Genomic DNA, 23,868 nt, shown 5'->3' with positions numbered 1-23,868 from the left:
AATTGTCAATTTATGTTCCATGTTACATTTGAAAAATAGTCTAATTTTGAGAGGTCAGGAGGAATGTAACCTTCCACACAACCATCTTACCACTCTGCAATGTCTTTCTTTTGTAGCAATTGAATCACTCTTTCCACAGTGAGCAGTTCTTACATACCCTTCAGATACACTGAGTTTCTCTTCGTGGAGCCCAACTCTATCTTCATACCATGGAGTCAAAGAGATTTCTCATTCATTCATGTGTCCAACTGATTGCAATTTCTAAGCTTTCTAACTATAATAGGCCCTATACCATCAGCTCTGCCACTGACTTTCTGTCTGGCAATTGATCAATCAGAGGAAAGATTCAAAAAGTGATTTGCATAATCCATGACTGTACTTTAGACAACTAAATCACAGCCAAACTCCTAGCTCAGGTGTCATTGTATCTGAGAGACATCCAGGTTTCAATTTTCAACTAGTTACTCGTTTGTCCCAGAAGCTCATTTTTGAAGAAAGCTCAGTAGTTTGGCATCCATCCGCTCAATAAAACCTGAAAGCTAAACTTCTCTTTATTTCTCCTCAGGAGCTTAATCCAGTATACTCGCTCTAGAAAAAACTACCACGCAGCTTTTTGACAGGATTTTCTACAAAGTTTAAACAGTGGCACTGTTTCTATCTGAAGGCATAGTATCCACAAATATACTCAATAGAGTGCACGTGTGCTTTCTCAGGGAGTCATGTTTTCAAAGCAAAATGTGATCCCCTACTCTCTGTAAAACAAAAAGTTAAAGCTGCCTAACCGTCAGGAGATATTTAAAAGTCATGAATGCTGAACAGAAGGTAGTGCCTCAAATATTAGAACCAAACTTGATCCTAAGCAGGGCTTGTTTACACAGGTCAAAATTCATGCATCAGTTTTTATTTCATCCATTCAGGCACCTAAGGTCCTAACCTTCAACCAAGGAACAAAAAGGAATTGAGGAAAAACTCCTTTCATAGATAAACCTGTTGGCTTGTTTTTCATATTCACACACGCTTCAGCAGTTCATGATGCTATTTTCCATGGATTTTATTCAATGATCTTGAAAGATCTTACTTGTAAGCCTTGTTACACCTCTGTCAGAAAGTACACGAAGACCTTAACTTCCCTGCAGAGCAAACTATTCTCGACCATTTGTCAGTGGTGAAAGCCAGGCATCATGCTCATTACCTTCACCCTTAGGGTTTTTTTGGACCTAGACATAAGACTCAGTCATTAAAGAGATAATACAAGTATAATTTGAATTTAAAAAATATTCAGACACTTGGCTATTCTCAGTTCTTTGAACTTCACCTGTCTACACCCTGTATAAAACAGACAGTACCTCTTCTTGACAACTAGAGAACCATAGAGACAAACACAACAGTGTTACGCCAGCATTCTGACTCCAGACCAACAGCTGCATCACACAAGCTGTACTCATAAAGCAAACCACATGAAATAACTAATTTGTAAAACCTTCTAGCCATTTCTAGGGGGCCTTTCAAGTATAAACTCCTGCATTAAATAGAAACTGAACTTCAGCTCCGCGTCTATTAATTCGGAATGATAGCAGTTTGCTGTCTCAAGGGGAAGATATAAAAATAAACACCTGAATACCCCAATCTTCAGAGTTATGAGAGACAGATGAGTTCCATAGCTAAAACAAGAACAATAACAGTTCAATTGCCTGGTGGTAATTTGATAGATATAATGAATGCTGTTCTATCTAAGAAATTCAAGGGATACAAATAAGTATTAAAAATCAAGTCTCCATCTTTTGGAAAATGATATTGCAGATGCCCAAAACACTTCTTCCCAGTTTGAAGACCTGAGAAGTTTTATGTGGACAGTTCTGGCAGAAACAATCGTTTTCTTTACCTGAATTCCTCTCATCTAACATGTACTCAGAGCACATCTTCCTGTGCAGCTGGAGGCTTTGTTACAGACAGAGGGACACTGCTTGGTGCAGCCAATGTCTATTGCCTAACTTTTTTTTTTTTTACTTTTCTTTTTTTTTTTTTTTTTGAGATTAATTTGGAAAATTTCCCAGATAATACATCTGCCCCTATTACTTGCACCTAAGAGTGTAAGACCAGCCAGGGAGGTAGTGAGGACAACTGCATTTATTAGCTATGAATAAACTGATCTATCTTTTTCTGGGATAGCAGTGGGAGATCCCAGATGCGCTAAGAAGTATCTGTCTGCTAACTGACATATACAAGCTGGCACACTTTTGTGTCAAAAATGTACACAGCTGCATGCACACTAAAGCCCTTCCATCTATAAAGCACAATTGCCAACTGCTTGTCTTCAGAGAGAAGGCCTCAACAACAAAACAAGTGCAGAGTACAATTAAAGAATATTTTTCATTCCCCTAAGTGTCTTTCTAAGCTCTCCTGGATTTGCTGTAATTTTCCCTCCACCATGTTTTGGAAGAAGGACTGATGATCTACTTAGAAAACCCCAGATTTTTATTTCTCAAAAACTTTACTGAGTTATCGAGTACCTGGATTACATATTTTTAGGTACCAAACAGGCTGATTTAACCTGATTGTCAGTCATTACCAGCAGATATCTGGACAAATTGCCTAGCATGTTTTGGTACTAGGTCATCTCCAGATAACTCAGATGAATAGCTGGTCTAAAAGAAAGAACACAATCCAGAGCAATAATAAATTATATTGATCCACACACCATTATCAGCCATTAGGTACCAGTATGAAGGGAGCTTTATTTTAACATCTTCTCCCGACCTGTCTGTCCAAACTCTCTCAGCCATCTCAGCCGTATTCAAGGCCTCAGTCTCAGCTCGTAAGCGTAACTGAACCCTAGCCTGAATCCGGCGTTTGGGTAGATTAATGTTGGGCTTGCCTGGTTACAGACAGTCAGGCATGTTAACAATCCCAGTAGTGCAACATCCTCTTCCCCAAACACTCTCAGAGACTTCTAATGAGAAGTCGGAAATTCAGTGATACTCATAATGCTTTACCTGTCTGATTACACTATTTAACTATACTGCAGTGATGGGGCTGAGTGGAGAAAAACTGCAGCTCACAGTTCCTTTGGTGTTTAGATCATCACAACTGACAACAGAAGAAATACATCAAAGATGTTTTTACTAAATATATGGTAAAGGGTGCAAACGCTGATGTCAGAAAAACCGTCGAGCAATTTGGATGAGGAAAGAAGCCCAACAGCTGTTCCTACAGATTCCTGCACAGAGACAGGTTTTGCAAGTCAACGTGGTGTCAATATTTAACTAACACATTATCACTTGTTATTATTATTTGACTATGAGTCAAGTAAGCACCTAGCAAGAAACAAAAAAGGAAGTGATCTTCAATTTTCATTTTTTTTTAAATCAGATTCACTGAGTGATCATAGAGAGATGAGAAGATGATTTTTGTTTTAAACAAAAACTGAATTTGTGCACACACATACTTGCAAGTACCAAGATCTCTGCGCTCACGTATTCTTGCCAGACTTCCCCGTGGTGACCCAGAAGACAAGGGTTGTCAACTACTCAATCCACTACAAATCCCTGGCATTCTTTTGTCAGCAATGCTGTGTGGGGTTTGCAGCCATTATCCGCCTTAACAAACAAGACTCAGGACCAGGTTAAGTTGCACCATGCCGTGGTGTGGCCTGCGCACTATGAGCGTGCCATCTAACGCTGCTCTCACTGTTACCTAAATTCCTTTCTGATTTCCCCTTGCTGCTCATGCAAGTCAGTCTCATGACTTGATATACACACACAGCCCTTTCATACATCTTTTTAAAAAATATTTTTAAACCTTCAATCTCTGCCATTTGGAACATTTGGTTCTTGTACTTTTAAAACCTTATACCTCATGCACACCAATGTAATATTTCACTTACAGACCTCTACAGCATCTCAAACACACAACCAGATTCATCTAGGTATTTTCCCCAAAATCATACTGTCTATATCTTTGCTGCAACCAAGAATGAAGACATCAGCAAATGATGAGAATCACAGAACATAGGATAATACGTCTGATTCATTCTGAAAAACACCCAGTTACAAAATAAATAACTATTCAAAAAAGAGAGGAGATAATACCCAGTAACAGCAGACTTCTGTCAGATTGGCAGCCTTTTTTCTTTCCTTGACAAAACAAACAGGACCACAACACAAATGTCCTGAATACAGAAGAAAGTGCTTTTTGAATGCTTATGCAACCTTGGGAATCCTCAAAAAGATATCAAAGAAAACATGCCTTAGTACTCACAGCAAATTCATCGAAAATTTTTTATCCCAGAAGATTAAATAAAAATCCATCTTATATTTACAACTAGGAAATGAGTCAAATATGCAGCAACATTCACCATCATGTACATCTCTATGTCCAAAGGCAAGGGAATACAAATCCCACACGTCCAATAACATTTTCCAAAGGCTTTTTATGTGAGAATCGAAATAGCCCATACATCACTAACAATCACATTATGCTCATAAATTAAAAACTACGGATTTTACCATGAAAGTTATATAGAAGATGATAATAAATGGTAAAACAAATGCAGAGTACAATTGGTACATTTTGTAAGTCATTTAAACTCATTTACCTGTAAAGTAAGTATTGGCAGGGAGAGTGGAACTAGCGAATCTGTAATATCCATTTCCTGGGAAACGGATCCCTTTCATTACTTCTGTAGTCAATGTAGCTAAAGATGAATCCATCCTTTCCACCTGGTAGATGGGAGAAGGCCCATTAAGTTCTTCAGGTTCATTCCAATTTATCTTTACCATTGTGCTGTTTATTCCTTCAACACGAGGGGCACTAAGTTTTCTTGGAGCTGTGCATAAAAAAAAAAATAATCCAGGTATCATTGTCCATAATACTTGGGAGATTATTTATTGCACATAGCATAATTGTTGCAAAACATCCTGCTTCAGTTTCTGATCATCTTAAGAATAAACACAGATATCCATAGAAGCTCAATTAGAAAAAAAAAAAAACAAAACACAAAACAACACTAAAATACTCTTAATCTTTATAGGAAGTTAGTTTCAATTCCACAAGAAATACCGTATTTGTTTATTTAGGCTTTGGATAAATGTTTCTAGCGTTATATCCAAATTTTTTTTTTTCATAACGTTTAAGAATCTGAATCAACATCTTCATAAAAAAGTATATTTGTATTCCTTCCTTGATTAGCTTCTCATGCCGTATTCACTGTAAGCACGTATCTGTATGACTTTCAGCATTGGATCTGAGTGAAAGATCAAAGGAGAACCTGAAGAGTTGATTAACGCCCTTGTTACACCTCAGCAGTATGGTACATGACTACATGAGTCCTTCATCACTGAACTCATCCTTGTCAACAGGAGCAAAACAGCTATCCGTCCACAATACTGAAGGCCCATCAGGTTGTTTTCCTCATGGTGCACACACAAGACATTAGCATATGTTCAGATAATTATTCAGCTCAAGTAAATGATCCTCTCTAACCTTTTTCCACCAACACTGGCTCACAGACTCCACACAAGATTGTTTCCACAAAGGTATCAGCATAAGTTTTCTGTTACTACAATAATCCTCCTACCATTAAAACCCATACTCTGATATTCTTTTAAACATTCTGATAGTGTTGGTCACTCTACAGCTGAGTTATGAACAAATTTATTTTTTAATTTTTTAAAAAATACTGTACAGCAAGCCACTGGAGGGCAGTATGACCTGTTTGGATAATGGCATGATGGCCATACAGGTGGGAAAGAAATGGACTATCATTGGAACAATAAAAGTTGTCATTTGGAGAAGTACAAGAATACCCTACTACCTATAGAATCTATATCCATCTTGCCTTTTTTTGCTTCCTCTTCTTTCCCTGATAAAGGAAAGGATTTAACAGCAGAAACTTCATTTGTACCCAGGAAGTGAAATACAATGACAACTTGTAAAAATTACTTGTTCCCATAATGACATAGTAAAGAGCAATAAACGCCTTTCAAGAACAATAAAACCTGAATTAAAATATGGGCCTTTGAAATCTGACATATTACTTCACAGCACAGCATTGTACATAGTGTGAGTTCTTTAAAGAAGGAGAGATTGCTTCATTTAGAATGAATTAATAACATCCTTTTAAACACTCGCACATTTCCAAGATGATTAACATATTTTTCATTTTTCCTATTTGCCTGTAGCATGTGGCTGCTTTATTTTCTTTCTTTCTTTCTTTCTTTTTCTTTGCCCCTCTCTAACTTGATAAATACTCTTCTTGGAGAAAGCAGGGAGTGGGGGAACTGGGAAACTGCCAATGACACTATGTGCTGTAAATTGCTGCTTAGGCATCATTTATGACTTCACAATCTAATTAGTATCTCACACTATGGTAGAAATTTACAATGTCAAAATTGAAGTAATGCAGCGTGAGGTCATAAGCTTTCCTGCATAAGTAGTGCACAGCACTAATGAATTGTGGTATTAATGCACAAGTTTAAATAGAAAACATGGCTTAACAATCAAAATTTCACCTTTGGAGGGAACTAGTGTACGTCAGCATTTTAAACGCGAACGTAAGAGGTTGAGCCCTCCAGTTCAGCTTAGTGATGGTAAAACAGAAATGCTAAAATTCATTATTGCCAAAACGCATACCGCTAACTAACACTCATGACAATAACTATATCTTCCTTTAAAGTCTAGTATTAATAAACGGCAGTTACTTGGACCATAATTACGGCATCTCTGATACCCAAACCTGAAGCTTTTATGGGGCTTATGCAATTAACTACTTAAATGCATCGTAACACTTGCTTCTCTGACAGGAAAGTATTGATTTTTTAATCATTTTCAAGTCTCCTCTAGCACAAATAAATGTACTACAGTTACAGTTAATGCACTGTGTACACGCATTAAACACTGGCATGACACAATTTATTATTTTGTGATATATGGAACAGAAGCCTACCCTTTCAGAAAGTAACATCCTCGCTATAATATTAGTATTTAAACTACAGTCTCATTGATGCTTGAGAATTCTTGTGCATCAAGACAGTGGAAGACTGTACATAATAGATTACATAAGTTAAAAAAAAAAAGAAACAAAAAACTAAACTGCACAGGAACAGACGGGACTGAAAATAAATCTATAGCACTAGCCCAGCAGGGTACTAAATGCTGAAATTAAAAATATTCAAGACTAAAAGATACAGTATATATTTTCCTAAAGGTGTCACTGTGGTACCTGTAGCTACTTTCTGAAAGATGAATCGACTATAATTTCACCTATTTAATTTTTTTTAGTCACGTTCTGTTAAGACACATCTGTCAAAATAATGAGCGTACTGCATTTTAGTGGATTCAAAGTCACATTTTGTGTATTTTAATTATGTAGTTTTAATGTCTTGCTATATAATACATATTTAATATATTATAAAGCTAAAACAGTATTTAAAAGCCCATGATTGCTGCATGCCATTGTGTAGCAGAGGGCACAAAAAAGACCAATAAAGACAGATGGTCCATACAGCTTACGTTGAAGTCATATATCTAAATATAGATGTTGCTACACAGGTCATTACAAATAAGCCTTTCCCATGTGTGTATGCACACACATGTACACAAAAATGAAGTTGGTAAGTAAAGAGCAGTTAATTTTGTTTTGTTTGAAATAATATCATTTTAGTTTTAGACTCGAAGACAGATGCCAGCATTTCACTCTGAACAGATGGTAATTCCATCTAATAGTGCATCTCTGTATTAGTAAGGTCTGTTGTGTATACAAACAGTAATAAACACTAGGTATGGATCAAAATAAATTTTAATTGTTGACATTAAATTCTGGCAGCCACGGTTCTAAGGATACAATACTCCTTTCTCAAGTCTGTCAGGTTTACTAATACAACTGCTAAAGCTTTTCCATATTCTGCCAGAATCTTGTCCCAGGAATAACATATTTATACTGTGGCTAAATTTAACAGGCTTACATATGTTTGAGTAACTACTGCTCAGCATACTGTAGGTAGATATTTGTGTACCCTTCCACAGAAGCCTTCAATTAGCCATTCTGAATAGTTCAGAAAGGTAACGGCAACAAAAAGGATACAGGTTGTAATCATTGTTCAGTTGAATTCAAAATGCAAACATACAAATTAAAACAGAAATGTTTGGCGAATTTGAGGGAAAAAACTTAAAGAAAATTTTATTATTTTTTTTTTTCCATCTTGGAGTTTACCTTGCTGGTAAAATTACATGCCCCACTATTGGCCATCCAATTTGGGTTTTGCTACAAGTTATTAGTCCAGAGATTGCCGTAGCATTTCTCGTACGTATGATCTTTTCTTTCCCTGTGTTTCACAGCAGTATCTGTCATTTCAACAGTAACTGAGTCAAGAAATAATACTTACGTCTTCTGACAATATTTTGATTTTTTTAGAAGATTCTTTAGAGTCCATTTTGGACTATTCCCCAAAAACGAATAAAAACCACCCATAATGGATATCAAAAGAAAATTTAATAACATGGGTATGTTACAATTGTATTTCTTTAAAAATAGATGTAATACACAGTAGTTTTTAAAAATCACGAAAAATATATTGCTTCCACCATATGGGACAACCAACGACTCACCAACCGATTTAAGATGCAGCATATTGAGCTGACCATATGTTACAGTGCTGTTGAATGGCTGAGTGATTCATGCCCGTCACATTCTAGTATATCAATTAAAGCTCCTTGAAGTCTGCATGATTTGTGTCTCTGTTATTAAACCCTGCTAATTCATCCCACTTACACATCTGTTATAAATCTCTAGGAGTGCTGCATGATTCATGGCAATCTGTGAGCATGGTACAGCAAATTCTTCTCCTTGTAATTAACAGTAAATTGTTTTACTGCCATGCAATGAATTTTTCAGTTATATTGCAAATGAACTCCTAAATGCACGGTTCTTTCCTAAGAACTGACTTATATCATTAGGCAATTAAAAAGTATTGCTTTGAACCAAAAGCTTTTAATCAAGAGGAATGCAACTTAAACATAGCTTAAAAACCTTGCAAATTTGACACAGAGGGAAAAGAACAAACTAAGTTATTTTCTGAAGTATAATATGCGGTTGGTAGGGGAGAAGAAACAAATACCTTTTGAGTGCCTACTAATTTCCTGAAATTCAAAGAGCAGTTTAACTACAGCTTGAACACTTGGCAAGACAAGTTTGAGCAGATACTATTTATCTCAGAAGTTACTTAAGTCATCTGTCATTACAAAATTTCTCAGATTACTTTACACTTCTCTAATTGTAAAACAGTGTCTTTATTCTTGAAATAAATAATTGGATAATTAGCCAAGCTGAATCATCAGAGGATTCCAATGCTGCTCAAGTGTTCTTGTCAAAGGTGAAGCAAATTCATTTTAGCTTTGCCTCTGCAGCTTTCTGAAGAGGCTTTGATTTTTTTCCCTGCTACATTCTTGGCAGCAGCCTCAAATTCATGAGTCCATACATCAAGTCAGTAGTTTAACAACAAATGAAATTAAATTCAAAGAAGGGAAACTAATTGAAGGACAGCAACAAAAGTGTTTGGTAATGTGCTTTTTAATATGGCATGCCACATTTGCATGATAATTTTTCCTTTTTAGCATGGAGCAGAAAGTGACTAGCTTAATGAGGGATTATTCAAGACAGGAATGAACAAAATGCATTCATAACTAAGAACAAAGATTGTATTATGAAACGGAAACAGGCAACTGCCGAGAAGTAACTGGATGATTGGTTTATGCATTATGAATAAAAAGGTAGAAAAATATTTATATTAGTATTCACTAATGACTATATATACAAGATTGTTGTAATTAAAATTATAAATTAACATATTAAGAGTGCTTGTTTAATCACTTTGGGTCCTATTCACAATGAAGAGACTTATGTACACGCATGCAAAGCAATCTGTGTTTTCAGGCCAGCAGCAAATGGCCCTCGTATTTCTCTTCTGTAACAAAGGAAAATATACATTACTTATTACCTGTTTAATGGCTATTTGTGATTTTAAAATTGAGGCATAGCTTTTTGTAGAAAAGCAGTCTATGACAGGCATAAACAAATGCTATATTGCCATGACAAATGCCTTGAGGCTCTTGAAAAGGGCTTGCGCTGGACCTTAATTCATGAACGGAAAAAATGGACAAATTACTCAGATTAAAAGGGTAATCAAAAAGAAAACGACATCAAGGAGTGTAAGACAGCCCAGAAAGCCCATCAGCATCATTACCCCAGCAAACCCAGAGGCAACTCCAAAGCTACCAATACAACTGCTTGAGAAGTCTGCCAAGAAGCCAGATGCAGCTGGTGCTGGAAGAATATCTTCTACAAATTAGCTTCTGAACCCTGTAATTGCCATCAAAAGCAAAGGATCAGGAATACAATGTGCTGGGGTAAATGGCAGCAATCACAAAGCCATACTTTGGTGTCTCTTAAAAAATGCTTTTTAAATGAAGTTTAAAAAAAAATGAAGAAGGGCAAAGGAAAGACGAACTTAATTACAAGAAATAAGCTCAGTCACACAGTAGTTAATGAAACATAGCTGTATAGACTGTTTAAGGCACCCTTTGACTATCTGATTTGAGAGGGGTAGGATAAGCAATTGTACTAGTCCAAGCACTCACACGGCTAATTCCATCTAACTGAAATGTCAGAAATCGCTGGGAATAAAAAGATGTTTCTCTGCCTGACTAAAAAATTTGGAAAACATGCATGTTTTGCCTTGGTAGATGCTGCAAAGAATAATGCAAGTAATCCATAATTTAATGCAAACACATTGTCAAAAAAAAATTACTTTTATGGGACCAGGTCTTTCACTGGTACCAGCTAGTATAGTTCTACAGAGTCCAAGGTATCAGCTCAGAATACTACACAAGATAAAACCACAGAGCAAAAAATGCTTTTGAAAATAAAAAAATAGCCTAGGACCTGGTAACAACAAGAGGATGAATGCCATTCTCAAAAATAAACACTAATTTGAACCCATCAGAACCTAGAGAAAGGAATAAAGTAAAATGCGGCTCTAGGTGTTGAGATAAAAATGTGTAATTACTGTCCAGTATCGCTTTCAGTTACGTACATGCAGTTCCGCTTAATGATCTTGGTGTAGCAAAGACAAAAACAAAACTCAAATTGTATTTCAAATTTTCAAACCAAGTATTAAAAATGAACTCTCATCTATCAGCCAAGGCTTTCAATAGCATATGCATAGTATTGCAGCGCGTAATGAGTATTTAAAATACCACAAGGACTGGGGAATATGCATCCTTAGTTTAACATTTAAAATACTGATCAAAAAAGTATGAAATTCTTTTTAATTATTTGAGTCTTTAAAGGCCAGCTATCTTTGTATTTGTATCTGAACATACCAAATTAAGGTTCTATTTCTGTCCAGTCAGCTCCTCTTTGAGTAACAAACATGGGTTAATTCTCTTCTTCTATTACCTTGACATGCTTGCTTTGATCTTTCATCCCAATACTGCATTACCATGTAACATTGATCTTCCAACACTTTTTAATCATTCTTGGAGCTGGTCAGGCATGAGGCGTACCCGTGCAAGTTCTTTTATTTATCACACATTCTTCTTCCTGTTTTCATATGCATTTGTGACAGCTTTTTTATAAAATAACTCAATTCTTATTAATTCTGTTTGGTTCCTCACTCTCTCTCCTCACATGCTTCCGGCTCAATTGTCTTCTTTTATTACTATTTACAAATATCATGGGTGTATATATTTGTGAGGAGGAGATTTTTTTTGCCAGTCTGACAGACATAAGGACATATGGCTGATTTTAGTTTTCATTCACTCTCCTCCTGCAAAGCTACTCATGAAGTATCCCCAGTATGGATGCCTATACTGAACCAGGTTAGAAGGGATCTATTTGGTATTTTTGCTTCTGGATTATTTTAACCAATTTTAAGTTATGCTCCAAAAGACTTCTCATTGAAGGATCAGGAGACTCTTTCTGATGCTTCTGCTCCCTTAGGTCTTACCCCTAAATACTGACCCTGATTGCATAAGTCTCTTTTCTTTGTCTTTTAAATCCTCTCCCAAACCCTTTTTCTTTTCTTCCCCAGCATTTTTGCTTCTAATGATTTCACGCCCTTGTTTCTGCCCTTGTTTTTATTTGCCGGGTTAAGCCATATAAAAAAAACCATGTTGCCAGAGAAAAAGAAGAATGATAGATTTTGAAGAGTTGGGTTTTGATTTTTTTTAGCTGGTTTTCAAATTAGCCTAATGGATATGAACAAAGCTTAAAAATTACTTGAGACTTGAGTGGCAAATTTCAGAAGGCATTGGCAATTCTAAAAGCAAGCCTCTTGCTAATATACATCAGTTGGACACACCAAAATCACAGTCATCAAGCTACCCATTGATTTAAATGCTCCACGTGATAAATCAGTATACTCCACGTGGGGAAGGGGGAGAGATGGTTTTCCATTACCCTCCTCAGAATTAGAGGAGAAGAATTAGTCTAATTCACTATAACCTCTAGCTCAACTTGGAACACAATTCAAAGCTTCTGGATTGTGTGACGATGCGAGGGGACCATCATGCTGGAGCACATTTCAGTCAAGACTTCCTCCAAAAAGCTCCCTTTGCCAGGGCATGGAGGGGACTGGCGACCAGCCAGGGAGGCTGTCTCTCTGCCAGGGAGAGATTCCTTCATGAAGCAAAACTCCTCAACAGTCCTAGAAAGGCAATTTTAATTTCATTTTCCACCATTCAATGACACAAAAGGATATTAATGGACTAACACCTGATCATCTGTTTTTACAAATGATGGGGACTGGTTTCTCCTTACTTTGTTCTGAGTTTGAACTTACTTTGATCTAAGAGTCATCACAGAAGTTCATAAATAGTGTTTCTTTAAAATTTTCTTTGTAAACACAGTTTTACAGAACCTCACTAAATGGGACATGCATACCCAGAAAAATCCTGGATGGAGATTATTTAACAATTTTCTCCAGAACTTAAAAAGGTGAATGGTGGAACATAAAACCGCGTGCAAAATTTAAGTGTTTTGCTTTTGAGTTTGTCAAAAGTTAAGACATTGTATTAACATGCTTTAAAATCATAAAAGGAACCTGATACAGGACTGGCTCTTTGCTTTCAAGGCTTACAACAGTAAGCAGGAAAAGGCTACACTGCAAAACAGCTAATATGTGGGGACACGTCTGTTATTCTATTTTGTATTCTCCTGTCTTCTTTAATGTGATAGGTCTCTAAGCATTAACACAACCAGGGAGGAGATGGTCATAAACAAGCTGTCAGGCATAACTAAGCTATTGTTTCTGAATCTTTTAATAAATGTATAAATGCAAAGTTGGATCATTTGTAGTAATAAGGTGTGCTGCCTAGGCCGAGTTTGCTTCCATTGTTATCAGCATGAACTGGAGCACTGTTCCTTGCACGGCTGTGTGGTATGGGATAAAGTCATACTCATATAAATGGGAGGCTCTGGAGATGGCCACCTTGAAACTTTTAGAGGTGGCAGAATGAGGAAACAAAATAAATTTTGAAATCAGCAATTCAGCAAGAGAGAAGACTGACAGAACAATCTTTGCCCCCTGAAACACAAAGACAATATGGTGAATCAAGGAGCAAATCATCTCTCTTCCACTTGAGAACAAATGGAAAGGCAATTAAATAAATAGACAGATGAAGAACAGAGAACAGACTAGAGGTAATATCCCCACAGCTTAAATTCCACTTCAGTTCATGTATATAAAGCTTCCCATTTACTGGCTCTGGGCTACTCCTTATTCCCTGTCTGGAAACTCCTATATCTCTTCATTGATTACACAGTGGAGCTTTGATGGAATTCAGGCAACTCAAATACATTCCATGGAGCCTAGAAAAACATTCTGCACAGCAGAAATTTTCATGGTTTTTTCCTACGAGAGACCAAATTACGTAAAAGAGGTAATTTAAAAGATCATCATCACAACATCCAGATGACAACACCACTAATTCCTTAACTGAAAATGCTAATATTGTGAAAGTAATTAATGTGTTTTAAATGCCTTTACAAAAGGAAACCACGATGTTAAGTAGTCAGCTGTCTGCAGGTGACCACCAGTATGTCACATAGCATTCATTTTGAGCTTAGATTTATAGTATTAAAGAGCTGTACTGATGACTTCGTTTTATGAATAAAGAGACTTGTGAAGCTGATATTCGTAACAATTTCTCTCTGAAAACCCTCTTGATCCTCTGATGTCTGAGAATTGAGCTCATGCCTGTCTTTTCTTCAAAGTAAATACAGGCTTTCTCCATCTCTGTTCTGTGCTGATGCTTATTTTCTCCTATATTTGTAGAAACTTAGTACCTTTGAAGTCCCTGACGTACGTGGTTGAAATTAACTCATAGACTGAAAATTTATTAGGGTGCATGACACATATATGCAGTTTCTTAAGCATTGTTTCCGTAGGAAAGTGTGAGTATACATATCTACAAAGCAAATTCTCATAAATCTCAGGGGCTAAATAAACAAGCATTTTCAAAAGAGCAGACTTAAAGCATGTATAGTGCTTCTGATTTAGAGACACGAATACACTACGCACATATGCTAGAGTTTAATAGAAAACCCATGCAACTCCTTCTTCGTGGGTTAAGCAAGGCATTGGCACAGCATGTGCATTTCACATGCCCTGTCATTGCAAACATGACACACAGACTAAAAAAACCCCACAACAAATTAACAACTTCTTAGCATCGTGAATGAATGAATGGGTTCAGCCACATTTATGTACTGTTACCATTGAAATAAACAGGAACAAAAATGCACATATCCGTAACTTGCACTTGAGAGAGCAACACAAAAATCCTATTGCCATAATAGTGTACCTTAAACCTTCATTGAAAATATTTTGGTTTTAACCTGTCAAGATAAACAAATAATAATTAAGCAAGTCACTTTGCATTAATACAACACCTACCCCTGTCACTGTGCATCAAAATATGATCATCTTAACGGTATTCATTAGTGAACTGTGTGTCAGCTTTGCGCTTTGATACAGATTGTTTCCTTACCAGCTGCCAAGGTTTGCCCCGTGCCTGGCTCACTGGTTACACAACCTATTCGATTGCAGAGAGTAATAGTAAAGTTGTACGTCCTGTAAGGTTTTAATCCCATCGCCACATAGTAGAGCTCATGAGCCTCAGCTATATGCAAAACCTGCAAAGCAAACAGATTGGAAGATGACGGTTAATAATATTTTCATTCCTATTAATTGATGACATGTTCACTAATAAGAAACTTGTCTCTGAATTTGCAGATTCCTTCATTTAGATGTGGAAAAGCCTACAAAGACCAGCTGAGGGAGAGGATTATTTTGGAGAATCTGAACAAGCTAGGATTTAGGTGATAACACTTCCCATCACACTGTTTTATGAGGTAATAAGCCAGTTCCTGAGTGGATAAATGAGGAAACAAAGTTATTGCCTCATAAAGCTGTGTGGTGGTGCAGTTATCACTACAAACAGTGCAGCTACAATCCAGATGACGAAGATGACACTGTTAAGTGGTGAAATCTGACCACCATTGAACGAGTGACATGATTAGCAGGCATTAGGAACAAGAGGAATAACTAATACCTACAGACATTTGAATCTGCTTTATTTTAACGTTACTATAAGGTATCAGAGAGAGTGGAACTGAATAAACTTGTATTTTAGATAACTTCTTTATCAGATATTTATTTAGATGAAAAATCTTGCGAGCCTGTGACCAGAAGCAATTTACATTTATGTATTGTTACAACAGCCCCAGGAGCAATAATATTCCCACTTCACAGAAAAATAAACTGAGGCCCATCTGTGGTACCACTTAAAGACAAAATCAGCTTTGAAATGAGGAATACAATGTCAGAGCACCAGATCCACTCTCACATTGGGATTACCTATCATGTTTCTTTGCTCATTCCGAAGCTTTTAGTGTACTACTACTGCCATGGTATTTGTTTGCCAAATGCAGTCACTCAAAAATTACAACAGTATTTTTAAATCATAGAATGGTTCAGGTTGGAAGGGACCTTAAAGATCATCTCATTCCAACTCCCCTGCCATGGGCAGGGACACCTCCCACTAGACCAGCTCAAAGCCCCATCCAGCCTGGCCTTGAACACCTCCAGGGATGGGGCAGCCACAGCTTCCCTAAGCAACCTGTTCCAGTGCCTCACCACCCTCACAGTAAATCACGTATTTAGACTTTATAAAGTTGGTTTTCTGCTATTTTGGGTTTTTCTACTCCGAAGATTTGTCCGGGAAGCCAGACAGGTACCTTCTTAATGAAAATACAGATTCCTACAAAACAACATGGCTTTATGCATATCAGCAAATACAGCAATAATAGAGAATCGGAACATACAAAGATCAAGGCAATTTAAATGTGTTTTGCTCAATTTCATCCCTCCTAATTTTGAATCTCACCCACTACTGAAAACAAGTCAGCTCAGAAATACAACTTAAAACATGAAAGTAGCATACAACGTTACAGAGCACTCAAGACAAATTGATATGTGAAAAAGTTAGATCAGAGGATATACAGCAAATCTGGGAAATGATTCATCGCAACATCAAGGAAGACATCAGACTTTATTAATTTTACTATTACCAGTTAGGAAACACTTAATGTAACTAACAATAATACCTGGGAAAATGGCGGCAAGAACCTTTGCTCTGTCGTCAGACTGATGCTGTATCCCATCACTTCTCCTCTTGCCAAATTATCTTCAGGTTTTTCCCATGACACATTGAGGGAATACGGTGAAAGAGGGAATACTGATGGAGATGGCATGAACACTGGGTCTAAAATCAATTTAATACAGTAACATTCATAAAATAAGTGAGCAAAGGGTATAATCCAAGCTTTCTCACTGCATGTGTAAAACACCATTTCAGACAGTCTTTTCTTTTTTCTTTTTTTTTTTTTTTAACCTTATTTTCAAATCTAAGAGGAATTTTCAGATTATTTTGATAGCACATAAAAAGTACCTCACCCATCATTCTCCTGTTTTCTACTGCAGCCATGAATGCAGAATAAAACTCTGCCTGTGCCTTCAAAGAAATACTAATCAGCACTAAAGTCCTAACCCCTGTAGCAGGTAGGAAAGTACACACAAATGAAAAAGTCTTGAAGAAAAACTTCATGCAACCTGGGAAAAAACTGATAAAAGCAAAAAGTGTTCAATACTTCAGCATCTTAAAAGCAATTTTGTTTGCTAGGGCAGTTTGAAATTAACATGTCTCTCACTTCTTACAAAACAGTTCCCCTGTCTTCCGTAGTAAATCTGTAAAAGGATTGTTTGCACTGCAGTTAAATCCCCACCTGATTACTCTGTAATAATAGGATACCAACTCATAGCACTTCTGCTGTGTACAAACAACACACTAATGGACCTCTTCCCAAATACAATTTAACACTTTTATAACATATAGTATTTAAGAACAGATAAGCACAAAGACTCATTTTGAAAGGGGAATTAGTTTAGCCTGCTGTTTTGCAGGAGCAAATGACTGAGGACGTGATTTTTCAAGCTATCAGCAAACAAAAGCATCAGTGATGTAACAGAAATGTTTTACTGCAAAACATAGGCTTTATCAGCCTAAAAAAACTTAGATATCTAAATAAAACATTAAAATAAATAGCTGTTATTTCAAATAATATGTCAAATGGCAAGCCCTTTTGAAAATCTGAGCAGAAGGGTCGTAATAAGAGCTGTTATGAACTGTTAAACTTCTGGGAAAAAATGGTCCATATTTTGACACTTGGCCTCCATAAAGCATATTAAAAGTTCCAAGCACTATACTCCTGAAAAGGTAACCCTCTCAAGTTTTCAAAAAAAATTGCTTTCTAAACAATGAAAGCCTCAGTTCAAGAAAAGCCATTAGAACCTCCTTTCTGAATATATGTGCTTTCTTGGACAACATTCCTGATTCACACCAACTGTTAATACATTTGTGACAAAACCAGTATTTTTTCATGTTTTCTCCCTTTAAAGAACATATAAATAACAACTGGGAAAATAGTGGAGAATTCAAACACTGCCTGGTAGATGTTGCGATCTAGTAGTTTTGAAATTTTGGTTTAATTAACAGGGATTATTGTCTTCAACAATATGATTTTATGGTGAAGAAAATGTTTTTGCTTAACATGCTAAATCCTGAGATAATCTGACCTCTCTTTAATTAGTTAAAAAATGCAAATTTGTCCTTATTTGAATCATCACTAGACGTGTTCTATTGAATAAAAACGTAAGAACACATTCTAATTTAGTGTTTCCTTTCATTTGTATCAAACAAATTCAAACCAATACTTACCAGCCTCTCCTGTTTGTCCCGATATCCAGTCTGAAGATATGCTACCTGCCATGTTTACTGCTACCACATAGAATTCATACTCTGTAAATGGCTCCAAATCAGTGACTGTGGTACTGGTCTGTGGTGGGGCCAGGGCATTCTCATTAGGAGACGCCATAACTGGTTGAGGACTGAGCCATCCACTGCTTTGGAAAATACGAATTTCTGGAGAAAGAATGTTCCCAGCTGGTTTTAGTTTTTTTCTCATGTAAAGTTCATATCTTATAATTATGCCTAGAGAAAAAAGCAAACCAGGAAAATTAGTGCATTTAAACAATTTCTAGAGTTCTGCTAAAATACCAATGCGAATATATTTAGAACAAAAATTTAATCAATCACCATCATAAAAAAATATAGCATAAGAAGTTTTCCTCATTTCTGCTATTTTCATCCAAATGCTTACTTTGGCACTTCACACATTACACTGTTTCTTTTCCCCTCCAAACAATTTTGGGATTTGAAAACAAACGGCTGGATTACAGTACGAGTTCTACTACCCTCACTGGAAGACAATATCCTAAAGTTCTAATCAAATGTTAGTGGAAATTACTTAAGACCTCTGATTTTCAAAAGGTTATTTAAATGTTTTGAAATATATATATTTTTAATTTTTTATTATTTTTTTTTATTACGCAATGGGTAGGGAATTTTTGAGTGCCAGTTCAATTCTAACCTTTCAGAACATACTACTGGATAGGAGATATATGTCTGTACGAGTTTTCCGTCAATGTAAACCTATTACATATGTGGGAAGTATTCCTGCATATTCCATCACTTTGGAAAAAAAGACAAACTTCAGTATTGTGGTGTGAAGTGATACGTGATCTAGGCTGGATCATGGACGTAGTTCAACTGTAAGAACAGATTGTAAGAAAGCTGACTGGAGATTTCCCAAGTGGAAAAGATGAGAGACTTAGCAAAGCCAGGAGATAGTTAATTACCATATAACGTATATATCTGGGGCTGTACTCATGCACAGAACTGGAGACGTTGCTTGGGAGAAACAGCTCCTCTCTTTGTCTTTGGAAAGACCAGTAAGTCTGACCAGACATCAAAAGAAATATAAGAGTATTGCTTAAATCTGCCTACGCTGGCAATAACATGCACGTAATGGCTATGGGGTGAACTATGGAGAGAATATGCTATAGGTTGAGGGAAACAGCAAATATCATGACCTGCACTGTAAGAACAGCCCCTCTAAATACACACAGGCATTCTTGTGCGGGCATTCTTCCTGTCTAATCTGGTAATAGCTGGCAAATGAAATGTTCGAAGAGAAAGCTGAGCTCCCCAGACACAGATGCCCATTTTGTGAACAGATCAAAATGCTTGGTTTTGCATGCACAAATATTTGTGCATGTAAGTGCAAGTTCACAAAGCCCAATTGCACATATATTAAAAGATAAAGCATTTACCGGTAAAAGCTGTGGCATCACAAAAGTATTCTACAACAGCTGTGTTCTCAGTTTCAAAAATGTAAAATATTATTACACAAGTTAGACCAGCAACTCTTGGCAATCGCCTAATCCCTAACAAAGTTATACTGGTAATAGAATTAGTTACTACACATGACGGATGGTTTTAAAAACAGACTTCTCTGTTAATTCTTAGATTATTTTTTTTTCCATAACTGTTATCTGTTTACTTATTCTTTGTAAGGCAATATCACCACATCTGTCTGAACTAGGTGATCTGGCAAATTAAGAAAAAATTAATTTTACTGTAAATGTTTAATTATACATGTGATTTTTGCTGCAGCAGATGTCACTAAGGGCTAAATCCTGAACCCAATATATCCAGTTGGAGTTCTGGACTCCAAAAGAATACATTTAGTGGCAGATAAGCAAATTCAGACAGTGCCTTATTTCTTTTTCAGTCTCACATCACATGGACAAGGATATTCTAACCAGATTTGAGAATACGCTGCTTTTTTTTTTGCAAAATCTTTGACTTACAAAAGTAAATACAATGTCCTACCATTTGGTTTCTCAGGTGGTGACCATTCCACAGCCAGTTCTGTAGAGCTGATGATTTCTATCATTGGTGGGTGTAGCCCTTCTGGAGGAGCTTGTGCAGTAATTACTGTTACTGGCTGGCTCTTTAAGCAGCCTCCACTAGTACAAGCTTGCACAGAAAAAACATACTTTGTAAACGGAATGAGATTCCAAATAATTGCCGAAGTTTTTAAGCCTTCATACTGACCACAAGGCTGAAGATCAACCAAGCTAGTACATGTCAAAATGTATTTCTCTATGGGCCCAGAGTCATTGGAGAGGCTTGTCCAGTAAAGTAAAACAGAGTGGTGACTAACAGGAAAGATGGGATTTAAAAGCAAGCTTCCTGTAGGTGTCCCAGATTTTGTTCTGTATGTCACTGATGCACTTCTTGTAAAACCATGAACGTTGCTGGCTTGGACGTAATAGGAATAGAAGGTATATGAAGATAACATGGTATCAGTGAAGGTCTGAACACCTAAAACAAACAGGTGAGAAGAAAACTGTATCAGTCTAACACATTAAAAATAATCTTAAATTGCATACTTAAAATCTTTCCAGCCCTAATCCAAGACATAACATATTTATGCCCGTTTTCATGCTCTTCTTGAAATCATTATGAACACTGTAACTTCTCAACATTTTTTTTTATCAGGGAAACCCTTTTCCCTTTATCATCTTCCACTGCACTTTGGCATCACTTGAGAAATTTTCCCACAGAATTTCTCCTAGTTCCTGCTTTAATCATAAGCAAGATTAATGCAATTACCTTCTTATACCTCCTTTGCTTGGAACTAGTTATTTCAAAAGTAAATCAGCGTTGATATTGGTGGATCTGATTTAGAAAAAAAACCAAAACCATTCTGTAAATTTTCACACCTTTGGTTTTGATTCATTTCATAGCATAAGACCAAATATTTCACCTTTCTGTGCTTTCACTTCCTCGTTTCTACAATAGTGCTTAATAGTTCATTTGCAAAGCATTTGATCTTGGATAAAAAGTGAAACAGAAGTGCAAATAATTATTAAAAAGGTATATCCAAAGCTTATGTTTACCTTCCTCACCCCCTACTTTCCACTACTCTAGATAGCTTTTTAGCAGCCATGACCATGAATAGCTCCTGGCTATATCCCAGAAGCAGTTACACATCTTAGTCATCACAGCGCAATACGAATTTACGTACAACAGTACCACCATACATTGTTTTGCCTTAAAAAATAGTGAACACTGAGTAATATGTTACACCCCAGAGCACAGATACTGTTAATTTTTTTCAAAGCAAATGGAGAGCTATTTCTAAGTCCTCTCTGTGCACCTACAGTGGCAAGCCAGCGCTGAGTACAACTTAAAGAGGACCACAAAATCACTACTATTCCTAGGTATTCAACCCTTGACACTGTAGTACAAAAGCAGCAGTGTTATCCCAGTAATTACTTACAATGCTTCAACTACCTATAGTGATCGCAAACTTATTGCTGGAGTCCATCAATAAGGAGACAGGGTAATCTCATCTTCATGCCTTTCAAACCCTAGTACTTCAGACAAGGTTGCAGAGCAGCTCTGCCAGCGGCAGCAATGGTTATTGCGACATCTTTGTGCATTGATAGTGAGCAGGAAAGTGATGCAGCAGATTGCAGTCTTGCTGGTGAGATTCAGCTGTTTCTTCTTCAGCTTTTGGGTTAGCTTGCTGTTCGCAACTGTGGGTGCAAGTACTTCAGCGTACTCTAGAATTGTTGAGCCCTTTCTGAGCTGCATGGACACACCTGCCCTGACGGAAGTTCTTCTGGGCACAAGAATGGGCCAATTCGACAAGTGTTAGACTTGGACAGGCTGGCAAGAATCCTCAGAGTAGGAATGTGACAACCAGTTGCTGGGAAGGACACCAGCAACAAGGAGCTTGCCATGTGTCCAGTTTCCTATTTTATGTCCAGAGAAAAGAATGGGCCACAGAGGCAGTGCAAGTCAGCATGCTAGAAAATTGGGAGAGCTGCACTTTATGGGATGATAGGATCCCCCTTCTATGGGCCTTCAACTCAAAAGAGCCACAAAGAAGAAAAAAAGCATGCAAGGAAAAAAAAAGAAAATAAGAAAGAAAAAAACCCAGCAAGACTACTGTTGTCATCATCATCAAGTACCACAAATCCTTGTCAGATGACAGAACAGGAGTACCACCTGAACTAGAATCTAGGACCTCCCCCCCTCAGAACCCAACCCTGCTCTATAACTACATGCTGACCTCGGACCCAATCTAGAACTAACAAGTGAACTAGAACATAGTCTAGAAGATGATCTAGGAAAAAAGTGAGCTAGACCATTGTGTGTAACCAACAGGAAGGCTAGAACCTGATCCGGAACCAAGAATTGGTCCTGAACCAATCAGCAGTCCTGAACCAACAAGTGAGATAGACTTAAACGATGGTCTGAAACAACAAGTGTGCTAAACCATGATCCCACTCCGGAACCAGCAAGCCAACTGGAACCCAATCTAAAACCAACAACTGGTCTAGAACATTATCTGGACCTAAGAAGTGGGCTAGACCATGATCTAGCCCTACCAAAACGCCAACTCCAGAATTCATACTTGCTCTAGAAATGACTGCAGCAACACTACCCTAGCTCTACAAACAACTAACTCCTGAAACCCAGCCTCTGGAATGAAACCGGACTCTAGGACCTCCAGGGCCAACCTAGACTCCAATGCCCCGGGTCTAATGTCAACAGCAAGCACATTACTTTCCCCTTTTCAAGTACAGGGATCAGAATAGGCAGATCACCAAGAATGCTGATACTGTGTGTCAGAAAAGTAACCATCACCATCTCAAAATTACAAGAAAGTTCATTCAGTGTTGATGAACACCTGACCACCAGGTGGTAACTATTTCAATAGGAATATAGGCTAGATAAAATTTGAAAAAGCCAAAAGGTAGAAGGTTCTACACTCCACAAGTGAACAACTCCACCACGTATTTAGCTACATTTGTAAATAATTAGAACCAATGTGATTTGGAGTTAGAATTGTAAGTAACTTTTGGGGGTTTATTTTCACATTTTAGAGCAAGTATTTAATTTTATCCTCAAGACAAGGACTGATATCTCCTGAGCCTCTGGCTTCCCAGAGCAGTTAGGAAAACATTGTTTTAATTGGACATTCTGTAATACTATCAGCCAGATCACCAGGCCGATTTAGGAGATTATTCTTAATTTTCTTTCAGAAGTTCAGTGTTTCTGTAACAGTCTCATTTAGTCATAAGATAATGTTCATCCAGTTGCACTCTCGGGGCATTTCATAAGCATTACAAATTCCACACTATACTGAGAAAAAAGTAACATTATCAAAAGTTCTGACAGCATTAACAACGTGTTCTTGATATTCAAACACCAGCAGATGACTTCACGTCATTAATTAGGGGGATTGACAGGAAATGTCAAAAACGTCTTTTGAAACCAAAGCTATGTTTCTACAAAATAACGTTTTGTTAAATAGCAACATGCTAATGTCTT

The 23,868-nt window shown here is 37.1% G+C and overlaps 1 protein-coding gene across 1 annotated transcript in view; it reads right to left on the bottom strand.

The window, feature by feature from the left end:
* The window catches only part of USH2A (usherin), a 392,064-nt gene that overhangs the window by 281,378 nt on the left and 86,818 nt on the right, over positions 1–23,868 (bottom strand). Inside the window, exons 16-20 of the mRNA XM_054195462.1 lie at positions 20,350–20,844; positions 18,334–18,606; positions 16,664–16,821; positions 15,046–15,190; positions 4,595–4,825 (exon numbers count right to left, since the gene is read on the bottom strand). Of these exons, the coding sequence (XP_054051437.1) occupies positions 4,595–4,825; positions 15,046–15,190; positions 16,664–16,821; positions 18,334–18,606; positions 20,350–20,844 (1,302 nt within the window). The remainder of the gene's footprint in view (positions 1–4,594; positions 4,826–15,045; positions 15,191–16,663; positions 16,822–18,333; positions 18,607–20,349; positions 20,845–23,868) is intronic.

Source organism: Rissa tridactyla, chromosome 3, assembly GCF_028500815.1.
Source record: "Rissa tridactyla isolate bRisTri1 chromosome 3, bRisTri1.patW.cur.20221130, whole genome shotgun sequence".
In the NCBI taxonomy this organism is placed as follows: domain Eukaryota; kingdom Metazoa; phylum Chordata; class Aves; order Charadriiformes; family Laridae; genus Rissa; species Rissa tridactyla.
Note: the sequence above shows the minus strand (reverse complement) of the source record. Positions and strands in the feature narration are given on the sequence as shown.